This window comes from Sceloporus occidentalis, unplaced genomic scaffold, assembly GCF_023333645.1.
Source record: "Sceloporus occidentalis isolate IW3139 unplaced genomic scaffold, rSceOcc1.0.p SCAF_64, whole genome shotgun sequence".
Taxonomy (NCBI): domain Eukaryota; kingdom Metazoa; phylum Chordata; class Lepidosauria; order Squamata; family Phrynosomatidae; genus Sceloporus; species Sceloporus occidentalis.
In genome coordinates, this window is record NW_028317044.1 from 2324531 (window position 1) to 2336654 (window position 12124).

At 45.6% G+C, this 12124-nt stretch overlaps 1 protein-coding gene across 7 annotated transcripts in view; it reads left to right on the top strand.

Moving 5' to 3' along the window:
- The window catches only part of LOC149287104 (protein CASP), a 236500-nt gene that overhangs the window by 100573 nt on the left and 123803 nt on the right, over nt 1-12124 (top strand). For 5 of the 7 annotated variants that reach the window (XM_089493438.1, XM_089493441.1, XM_089493442.1 and 2 more), the window contains exon 3: nt 5859-5906. The exons of the other annotated variants lie outside the window; for them this stretch is intronic. In XM_089493438.1, coding sequence (XP_089349564.1) covers nt 5859-5906 — 48 coding nt within the window. The remainder of the gene's footprint in view (nt 1-5858; nt 5907-12124) is intronic. 7 annotated transcript variants of the gene reach the window in all.

The window sequence follows — 12124 nt, forward strand, 5'->3', positions numbered from 1 at the left end:
TTTCTCTTCTTAACCTGTAAATATGCAGATGTCCAAAAAAAGACCTGAGAAACCTCCTGGGGGCACCCTCCTCGTAAAGGTTTTCCCTTCAGTGAACAGCAAAGCAATATCTTAAGCAGCCACAGATCATTTTAGCATGTGGTTTAATATTAATAGGTGCCTGCCATTAAATATCTGGCTGTGCGGACTTGGAGTTGCCGCCTGTAACAAAAGGGAAATGTTGTGCTTTGGCTCAGAGCGGCGGCAGGTCAGGATTTCCTTCTCTTCGCTCTTTGTTTTTGTTCACTCCTTCCTTTCCGACATATTCTGCCATTGTGTTGAGCCTCTGCTACGTTTCTTAGCAGAGAAGGTAGTCCTCTGAAAATGTATGCGCTCTGTTTGGTTTCATTTTAAGGATAATGAGAGTCCACCATCTTCTCACCATCAGACAGCTCTTCCCAGTAAGACGTTCTTCCTATCGTTTACATGGAATCTCTTATAATCCGAATCCATTGGTTTTGTGTCCTAGTCTCTGGAGCAGCAAAGTAAGAAGCTTGCTCTATCTGTTCCATGCCATCCTTTCAAATATTGAAAGATGGCGATCAAGTCACCTCTCAGTCATCTCTTGTCCAAGCTAAATCCAGCTCCCTAATCCATCCCCCTAAGATTAAACAGAGGTTTAGTTGGTTGGTTGCCATCCTCTGGCCATATTACATCTTATCAATATCCTTATGGAATTGTGGTGTCCAGAACTGGACAATATTCCAGATGAGGTCTAACCAAAGGAAGATGGAGTTAAACCATTACTTCTCTCTGCTGTGTGCTCCTGTTGATGCAACATAGAATTGAATTGGCATTTTGTCTTACTATTGACTCATGTTTAGCCTGTGATCCACGATGTCCTAAGACAGTGGTTCTCAATCTTCCTAATGCCGCAACCTTTTAATACAGTTCCTCATGTTGTGATGACCCCCAACCATAAAAGTATTTGTAAGACCATCGGAAAGATGTGTTTTCCGATGGTCTTGGGCATCTTAGGCGACCCCCAAAGGGGTTGTGGCCCACAGGTTGAGAACCACTGTCCTAAGATTTCCTTTCCACATGTACTACTGTACTACTTGCTGCAACTATAACTACTGAGTGTGGACATCTCAGGTCAGGGTTCTTGATGATCGTGGTTGTAGTAGCATCATTCCCTATCGGTTCCAGAGCAGCAGTGCCTAGAACACTCCAGCCTCAGAGCTCATGGCTCACCCTGAGCAGGTTGCCTCTCTCATGGGGATCTTGCTTAACTTCCAGAGCAGGTTTTGTCCTTGTTGCCTTTTTGGATGTTGACCTCTGCCTGGCTCACAACCAACTAAAGTCTAATGGCTTTGGAGAGCTGGGTTTAGCTTGGAAGCCCATCACTGATACACTGTTATGCCATTTTTCTTTCGTATGATTTTAAATAGGCAGGAAATACTTTCCTCTTTTTTACTTAACCTGTATGGGTCATAGACAGCTTGCATGTTCAGTTGTTCCTGTCTCAGATATCCGAATCACGGGGAGCTCTGACATATAGTGTCCATAGGCATTGTGTCTCCAGAGAATGGTTGATATCTGCCTATCTGTCCCTCCACCACTCTCTTTTTTTAAAAATGGGGCAATCCTTGTTGAGAACACGCCAGTCCTCTGTTGTTTGCGCAGTATGAGTGCGGTCTGAGAACGTATTGCTGCTTCTTTTCGACTGGCTCAAAAGAGCAACCTCCCTTGACCCGTTCCTCTCCGGTTCTTGTCAGGAAGCATCTGGAATCATAACGTTCAGCTTTGGCCAATTTTCTGCGTTGGGTCACTCGGCTAGTTCTTCATTAAATGTCTCCTAACAAGAGGAGGGCATGCAAAAGAGGTAGACGGTCGGAAAGGCAGAGCCTCTCTCCTGCGTGATGAGCCAGCGCCAGAATCGGAGGCGACAGCTGAACTAATGATGTCACTGACGCTGATGCGACTGGGCTGCCATCCCCCCCAAAAAGTCTCAGCATCCATTGTGCAGGAACTTTGTAAGGGTTGGGGGAGAGAGAACGCAACACGACACAGTCAGGGAATCCAGGAGCTTTCCCTTCCAAACTCATTTTGCTTACGGATACAATACTTCACGGATGAGGACTCTGTCTAGGTCGCGGGATCCCCGGCGGGTCATTTTTGTCAAACCGGGGCTGCAAAGAGCAAAGGATTCTGGTAGGCAAAGTGTGCGCAGGACTGCCACAGAGGAGAGCGAGAGTGTTTGGAGGTCAGAAGGTGCTTAGTGGCAGTAGTAGTAGTAGTAGTTGAAAGAAACCATTCACGTTCCTGGCCTGACCCTTGGCTAAGAGCAAAAAGATGTTTTTAATACAGTCTGTGTGCTCTTGATGTGTTTTTTCCCGTCAATTGGCTCTAGCAGATCAAGTTTGTGGACAACTGCATAGGGAGCAGGAGGCATTTTCCCACATGACACCCACCTAGCAAATCACACCCACACATTTTGGTATGCCCAAAGTGACACAGTGTCACTTCTGCCATGTTCTCTTATTTCCTTGGTGTTTTCATGGGGGGGGGGGTCCGGAATGGATCCTCCGCAAAAACCAGAGGGCCAACTGTATTTATTTTTGTACATCAGGGGGCGGCTTGGGGGCCACATTTCAAGGACCAGCCCCGATGGCTGCAGTTGCCCACCCCTGACTTAACAAGTCACTTTGCTAGTCCATCTACTCCAGTGGTTCTCAACCTTCCTAAAGCCGTGACCCTTTAATACAGTTCCTCATGTTGTGGTGACCCCCAACCGATGGTCTCGGTTCCTAAGACCATTGGACATATGTGTTTTCCAATGGTCTTAGGGTCCCAACCCACAGGTTGACAGCTGCTTATATAGTCCCAGCAGGGCTTCATTTGAGTCAAAAGGATGTTTTGAAAGCCAAGCTACCTCTGTGTATTGAGTAGTTTGATGCGGGCATGGTCTCCCAGTCACCCAATTATGGATATAAGCTTATTAACAGGATCAGTATTGGAAACCACAGTTGATACGGTTTTCAAGTTCTTGTTGAAGGGCAAGAGCTAACCATAGTTTTCATCCTGATACTTGTACCCAGACTTTCTCTCATCTGGTGGAGGAATAATATTTCACTGCTTTTCTTTCTATGCTCCATTCAGCTCAGAGACGCCAGTGTTGTTAAGATGTGCATGGAACGCTAGCAAGTAGACCATTGACACCATCCTCCTCTTCTTTCTTACTCTTCTCCTTCCACTTATTTTAAAGAAGTTTCCCTTCTGCTATTAGGAGTGTCTCTGACCTGAAGAATTGGGTTGTCTTTCTGGGTGGTGCAGCCATTCAGCCTCCTAGTCGGCAGCGACAGTATCTCATCGGAGAGGGATTAACTTTCCGCAGCCAAGTTTCTGTCACTGGGATGAATCTGGTGCCAAGATTCTTTCACTTTTTGGGAGGCGCGAGGTTCAGGAAGCCCTACGTTCAGGGCCAGCGTCTCAGTCAGGTAGTGAGTGACGGGAACAGCCTCAGCCCCAAACCATAAAGAGCTGCTGCCAGGCAGAGTAGACACCATGGAGCTAGGTGAACCAAGAATTTCATAGGAATGACACAGAATCATCTGTGTTTTGTCAGGACCTGTTGCTGAACGGATGCCACTTAACCTTGGAAGGCATGTCGCATAGCTGGGGCCACCATCCAGGTGACTGGGGCAGACCATGGGTCCTTCCAATCCAAATGGCCGAAAAGAAGATGACAGAACATGCGGGGGAACCCATGCTATTTGTTCTGACTCTGCTTCTGATGGCCTGCAGTTGCCTTACAGTGCTTGGCAGCATGTTTATCATATACAGTGGTACCTCGGGATACGAAATACCCAGGTTACGAAATTTTCAGGATACGAAAAAAACCCATAGGAAATTATTGTTCCGGGTTGCGAAAGTTTTTTCGGGTTACGAAAAAACTTTTGGTGCTTTTCTGCGCGATTTCACACGGAATCGCGGCTTTTCCCCATTAGCGCCTATGGCGATTCGGCTTGCGAAGGCTTTTCGGGTTACGAACGGCGCCCCGGAACGAATTAATTTCGTAACCCGGGGCACCACTGTATGTTGAAGAGTGGAGGTTGCTTCTGGCTTCTTTTTGAGCGCACCTTTGGTGGTGAATTTGGGTTTCCTTCTCTGTTCTGTGTGAAACAGCCTTTGGGGTAATTGGATATGATGGTCTTTCTCTACTTTCGTATTCTCTTGCTTCATAAGTAGCTCTCTTAAGGACATCTCTTTGAATTCCCTTGTTTGACATTTATTCATGTTGGATGGATCAGAGAAGCAATAAGCACTTCAAGGTAGCTTCATCTGCTAGTCTTGACTCGGACTTTAGTCTGCATGGAAGCAAAGGGGGCCTTTGCTTTGCAGCTACTTTCTTGACAGTGAGCCTAGAGTGGACTTGATGTTCTTGGCCTATAACTCACATCATCCCAGGCAGCATGAAGATGGTGACTAGGGATTACAGGGGTTGTAGTATGGCACATTGAGAGAAAAGTCTATTGTAGTTCATTCTGTGCATAATGAAACATAGGAGCTGATCCAGTTTTGCATCCTGATTCCTGTGTGCCAGGGAACTGTATTCATTCCTACAGTGCAGGCAGTGAAAGTTGGCTTCCTTCCTTAGACCTTGATCTGTTCCTTGCTTCTGTCTGATATGTGGCAACAAATACAGCGGGTCCTTGGCATTCTCTTGGGTTTGGTTCCAGGATTTCCCCCTTCTGTGGATATCAAAATCCATGAATATATACCACGGCAGAGTAAAATAGTGTCCTTGTATAAAAATGGCAAAATCACGGTTTGCCTATTGGAATATTTTAAGTATTTTCAAGCTGTGATGCTTGAATCTATGGATCAAAAAATCCATGGATATGGAGAGCTGACTGTATTTCTGAGGAATGAAGTTACTGATTCGATTTTTTAAACTAGGCTTTAAAGACCAGGCCAGTTAAACAGGCTTGTTCTCATTGTCTTAAAAGGTGTATGTTGTAGCCGAAATGTACCCTCTGCCTTTCGGTATACAATCCATGCGCGGTGCCTGCTTCTGAAGTATTTATTCAGTTTTATTGACTCAGACGTAGTCTCTCTGCTACTTGATATTCCTTTTGATGGTTTGGTTCTTTTGTGTTTCCCCCGTCTTCTGTTTGTTCTCTGCCTTGAGACTCCTCTATTTGATGGATATTAAATTCTCACATTTCTGTTACTAGAACAACAACCGCTCCAGCAGCCATTAAATAAATATCCTAATTTTAGGGACCTGGGTATGGGAGCATTGCTCAGAGCTTGATGCACTGTTTCTCTTCTGGGAGACAAAGAATTTGGAGGGAGGTGAACATGATGCAAAGGCTGGCTACAAATCCCATGGAACCGGGAAGGCTGGAAACCTAAATAAATGATGCCCAATTCCTGGCACATCAGGAGGAGGCTGTGCTTCAAACAGGGGTCTGGCTTGATCCCTTTCCATGTGGCTTCACATGTTTTACATCCCATTAGTCATTCATTGCACTGTTTCAGTTGAGTTGTTAGACTGAAGGAGTTCACTGATTATCCAACATTACTACAGGCTTTTGTTAACTAATTCTCCTCCCTTGGGACAATCGTAATTGTGTATCAGGCTGGATTCATAAGCCAGTTAAAGATGGATTTTTATTTTCTTTCTTTTCCCGCACTCCATGCTCCTAGCAGCCTTTCGATTAAAAATGTAATCAGCCTTCAGCTAATATGATAAAATTGGTGGAAAGGCAAGCGGAGGGGGGACTGCTTTATTCAGATCGTTGTGCTTTTTCTCCCCCCTTTTCTTCGTGGCTCGTTTCTTGACGTCTCTCTGTCTTGCTTTTCTCTTCCAGGACCTGCGCAAACAGGTAGCTCCGCTACTGAAGAGTTTCCAGGGAGAGGTAAGCCCTCGTGGGTTTGCATTCTGGTTTTTTCTTTCCAAGATAATTGTGTGCTGTCTTCGCAGCAGAGTTCTTCAAGGGCTGGGATTTCCGGTCTTGAGAGCATTCTTGTCATGGTGTCACATTCATTGCTGTTGCATCATGCGCATAGAGTGTCTATTGAAAGAACACCTTTTGACACAAAACATAGGGTTCTCTAAAGCTGTAATCCTTCACACGGGGCCCTTGGAGGCAGGCCATAGACCCTCCTCTCTCTTCCATCTTGTATGCCATGGGTAAGCAGCAGCCATGCAGTTTTGTCAGGTGAAGCAGTAGCCATAAGGGGCTCCATATCTGTGGCTCTGAGGTGTGGAGTGAAAGCAGAGACAGAGTCTGCATCCAGTAGAAAGCATCAAAACTGCATTTTGCCTTTTACTAGCATAGCCCAGGATGCTTTACCACAATTCCCAGTTCCAAACCACCACTCCCCAGAAGCCTGACATCTCTTTCCCTACATGTTGGCTAGGAACCAAAGAATCACGCTGCTAGTCCTCAGCCCACCTGGAAGTCAGTTGTCGCAGGCTGTGGCCCTCCACCAGTCTGCTTAGATCCATATTGTCAACTCTTGACAGGCAGCAGTTATCTAGGATCTCTGGCAGAGAAGTGTGCATCTCCTAGTGATAGCATTTCCTTTGATCCTCCAGCTGTTTTGGACTTCAGCAACCAGGAGCCTTCGCCAGCATGGACAGTGATGAGGGAATCTGGGAGATGAAGTCAAAAACATCTGGAGGTGGCCGAGAAGCACTGCTCTAAGGGTTTACAATCTGTAAGCCGGTTGCCCGCAACAAGTTGGGTACTTAGCTTTTTGTAGGTTTTTCTTGCTATATGGCCATGTTCTGGAAGAGTTTATTCTTGACATTTCAACAGCATCTGTGCCACATAGCCCGAAAACCCACAAAAAACTATGGATGCCGGCCGTGAAAGCCTTTGACTTCACACAAGCTGGGTACTCATTTTACCAACCTACGAAAGGATGGAAGGCTGAGTCAACTTTGGGGCCCTAGGATCAAACTCACAACCTGGCCTCTTTTTAAGCTAGGGATGCCAAGAATTAGACATGTCACATTCTGTTCCGCCATGGAGCTATGGATACTTGCCTTTAGAGTCATAGAGTTGGAAGGAGACCACAAGGACCATGCATGAATTAGACATGGGACATTCTGTTCCGCCATGGAGCTATGGATACTTGCCTTTATAGTCATAGAGTTGGAAGGAGACTACAAGGACCATCCATGAATTAGACAAGGGACATTCTGTTCCGCCACGGAGCTATGGATACTTGCCTTTAGAGTCATAGAGTTGGAAGGAGACCACAAGGACCATTAGGAATTAGACATCTGACATTCTGTTCCACCATGGAGCTGTGGATACTTGCCTTTAGAGTCATAGAGTTGGAAGGAGACCACAAGGACCATTAGGAATTAGACATCTGACATTCTGTTCCACCATGGAGCTATGGATACTTGCCTTTAGAGTCATAGAGTTGGAAGGAGACCACAAGGACCATCCATGAATTAGACATGGGGCATTCTGTTCCACCATGGAGCTATGGATACTTGCCTTTAGAGTCATAGAGTTGGAAGGAGACCACAAGGGCCATCCAGGAATTAGACATGGGACATTCTGTTCTGCCACGGAGCTACTGACTGACATGCTTCTCTTTAGAAGCATAGAGTTGGAAGAGACCACAAGGGCCATCCAGTCCTTAAATTCATTGCAGCCTCCACCCCTGTTATTTCCTAGTTCATCATGCTAACTACCACCTCAGCTTGGCAGAAGTCCTATGGTGCAATGAAGGTGCATTTTCAGTCTTATCCCTGCTCCATCCAGTGTGGCTGAATTCTTGGTTTCTCACGCTGTGCTTCTCGAAATTCGGAGTTAAATGAAAACCAGTAAGAGGAAAGCATTTATTTCTTCCTTACTGTATTTACACAGCTGCTGCCGCTTGACTATAGGTCTGTGAGTTGCTCACAAAACACAGATACATTATTAAAACTAAATAAATAATAAAACACAGTAAGGAAACAATGAATGCAGAATTATAGACCGGAAAGCTATTATAAGCTGGATCACAATTAAAATGCACATCACCAAAGACGGACAACAAGACGGGGATGAATAAAAAGGCCATAAAAATGGTACCGGGTGAACCTCTCTGCATTGACGGTTCCACAACTAGGATGCAACTACTAGGAAGGCCTTTTCTCTTGTGGTCGCTCATTTTGATTTTCTTTTGGCTTCTTAAAAATGTCTTTCAGGCAGTCTGGTCCAAGACCATTTGGGGTCTAGGAAGTTAAAATCAATACACCTGTCCCTCCATATTTGCTAGGGTTAGGGGCACAAGATCCCGGTGAATATGGAAAAACCCCGCAAATAACAAAAGCACCACGTTTTTACCTGAGAGGACACCTCTCTAGGAATCTCTAGGTCCTCCAGTGCAACTCTGTGGTCAACGTTCGACAGACACTTGACCATAGAACCGCACCAGAGGAGCTACAAAGGCCTAGTAGGGTAATCTCTCTAGGAATCTCTAGGTCTTTCAGTGCAACTTTTAGTTAAAGTTGACCATAGAGTTACACTGGAGGACCTAGATATTCCTAAAGAGAACATATTAATCAAATCCGTGAATAATCAAAGCCACAAATATGGAGGGATGGGTGTAATATACTCTTAACTGGGTTGTGAGATCTTTTGTTCCAGGTTGATCTCCCAGTGAAGTTGAATGTTTAGGGCTCCATGAATAATCAAAGCCACAGATATGGAGGGATGAGTGTTTTTTAAACTGGGATGTGAAACATACTCTATTGCATTGCATTGCATTAATATCTCACCTTTTTCCTGAGATGGGACTCAAGGTGCGGTCCCTTCAGAAAATCTGAATCTCGCCGTTCAGAAGGAACGCCGCCTTGTTCCCATCTAAGCAGGCCAGCGACTAAGTTTGGACAGGGTTCCAGTGGGGTGGCCATTGACGAAATCTAGTGGCAGCATCTTTCTGGGGCTTTGCGCACTAGGCTGCCTGTTGTGAAAGAGAAATGGGAATGTGAGGAAGTGGAGCGTCTGGGCCTGCACTTGTGATGTCATTTGTCAGCTATTTATAAGCCTGGGCAAGGATTTCCTGAGGCCGTCTGTATTCTTTTCATGTGGCACAGCGGGACTGTCCAAGAGCAACAGAGGAGTTCCTCCTCCAGAGCTTGCCAGAGAGCAGATGCTCTGCAAGAACGTGACCGGCTGCGTGATTTCTGCGCCTTCCGTTCTTAGGGGATGAGGTGAAGGGACTTTAAGGGCAAACTCATCCAGTTATTTCAAATGGGGAGAATGCTCTGTGGAACCCGAGGACATGGATGGACTGCACCCATTCATTAATTTAGCAGGGAGGGGAGATTGAATGGGATTATTTACACTGTGTACAAGCGACACACCTTTCCCCGTCTGGGTCCCACATCGCCAGCAAGGCACACCAAAAATGCATCGCTCATGGATGCATGCTCAAGTCGCCTCCTTGACAAATGCCTTAGAAAAGTGGAGTCTAAAAACCCCGCAAGGTACACAAGACTTTACATATGCTGCAATTATATTAAAGATATGCCAATTTTAATTTGATGCATTCATTTATTTGTTAGACACTCTTGTGGTCAGTCCTGGCCTTCCTCTCAGGTTGATCTGCAGTAACTGAAATCCCATCATCTAGCATATTATTATTATAAGGTGGGCTATAAACCCCATGAATAAATAAATAAGACATCTCATAATATGTGTGTATATGCAATACATCTATTTTGAAATTAATCCAAATTCCAAAACAGTCCTGGTCCCAAGCGTTTCGGATAAGGGAGACGTGGCTGCAGCCACACTGCAGAAATAAACCAGTGTGGCACCACTTTAACTGTCAAGGCTCAGTGCTATGGAATTCTGGGAACTGTTGGGGCACCAGAGCTCTCCGACAGCGAAGGCTAAATGCCTCCCAAAACTACCATTCCTGGAAATCCGTAGCATTGAGCCAAGGCAGTTAAAGTGGTGCCAGCCTGGATGATTTCTGCAATGTGGATGCAGCCTCAGCCTGTCTACATAAGTAAAAGCGTCCACACCCTCAATTCCTGACCTTCGCATCTGGAAGAAGGTGGTCGATGTAGGATTTCTATATGATATTCACTTAAATGTGAGTAGAATTTTTGCCTGAACAGGAACAATAACAGTAAAGCAGGGTTCCTAGCTTTCATGAAGGATTCTGCTTGCGCATGCATGCGCATGCATACAGTATATCTCCATCTGTCAACATAAAAATCAAACAGGGCAATAGATAATAAATTTAAAAACTGTTAAATGCCTTGATATTAGATGTATCTAGGTGTACGTTTTTATAAAGATTAATATAACAAACAAGAATATCCCCATAAAACCATCTCAACCTCCCTGTTCAACCTGGGAAGGATGGGTTTGCATGGCCCTCTCCCTTTCCTTGGGTTCCTTACCCACCCGCCCCATTGGCAAGATTCCTTATGTCGAACCTTAAAAACCTAATTAATCCAATTTCTTTACTTTAGACTTGCTCCATGATGGCTCAATTAGAACAAGCGTCTGAGCTGCGGTTCAATATCCAGGCCAGGTTTTTTTCGTTGTAATTGGAACCACATTTTTTGTTCCTTCGGAGGAGCTGCAGCTGGTTTGGTTCTGCTCAGGCAGAAAAAGGATATAACCTTGCGTAACATCGGAAATGAACGGTTGAGGGAGAAGCCAAATTCAATTTCAGTCAGATATTTGGAGGATAAGCCCAATGATCTATGGGAGCAGGGGAATGAAAAGTGTGCGTTCTGTGGAAAGCAGTGTCTTCGGCAGTCTATTAATCATGGCCGGTCTGGCCGCTTCTCGGGCCGCCGCATTAGCGGCCGGTTTCAAGCCGTGAGGCTGGAGCCCGGCCAAGCGCTCCAGAAGTTTAACCTCTTTGAAACCCAAGAAGCTTCTCCGTCGTGGAATAAAAGCGGCGTTGTGGTCACGGGTGGTGTGAGCATATGAGCATAGAGGCTCTGAGAAACAGCGGTTGAGCAAAGCTATTACAAATTGCTCCAGACTGGGGGAAGACTCAGCGGCACACGGCGGAATCCAGCGCTTGTTGTTTCATTGATTTCGGCTCTGAGCTTTATGGCCTTTTGATTAAAAGCTCCTGTTCAACTGTCCTGATAAAAGCCCACACAATCTGGAGCTAATCTAATATGTCCACAGGACAATTGATATCTCAGCGGCAGGAACAGCTGTAGCGGTACATTGCGGGGTTACATTTCCTTGCAGCTGGGAGAAGGGCAGGGGTAGAATCATAGAGTTGGAAGTGGCCCCAAAGGCCATCCAGTCCAACCCTATTCTGCCATGCAGGAACTCTCAATCAAAGCAGCCCTGACAGATGGCCATCCAGCCTCTGCTTAAATACCTCCAAAGAAGGAGACTCTCTGAGACTACATCTTCCACTGTTGCACGACCCTTACTGTTAGGAAGTTACTCCTAATGCTGAGCTGGAATCTCTTTTCATGTAGGTTGCATCTATATTGCTCTGTGTCCTATTCTCTGGAGCAGCAGAAAACAAGCTTGCTCCCTCCTGAATGTGACATCCCTTTAAATATTTGAACAGGGCTGTCATATCACCTCTTAACCTTCTCTTCTCCAGGCTAAAAACCCCTAGCTCCCTGAGTCGTTCCTCATAGGGCATGGTTTCCAGACCCTTCACCATTTTAGTCACCCTCCTTTGGACACGCTCCAGTGTCTGGGCCCTCCAGCGTGCAAGTCCTCCATGGAAAGGAGGCAGATGGGGTGGTAGGATAAAGCGAGGAGAAAAAGCAACGGGTAGAGGAGCGTGGTCTGACTCGAGTGATGAACTTCATTGCAGAAAATCTGAGGTTAACGGAGGAAAGAATACCATTACTGTATATACTCATGTATAAGTCTAGAAATTTAGGTTAAAAAACTGACCCAAAAACCCTGAGTCAACTTATCCATGGGTCAATGTAAGTACTTATTTAAAAGAAGGAACCATCCCTTGGTGAAAAGCAAGAGTATAATCTGTCCTGGAAGCATTGACCCTCCTCTACTCTTTCATCCATCCAGCCTTAAGAGTAAGCACAAACAGTTATGTCTGCTGGACTTTTGTAAGATCTTTGACCTTGTTTTGCTTTGCTTTGTCCTCTAGATCCTTT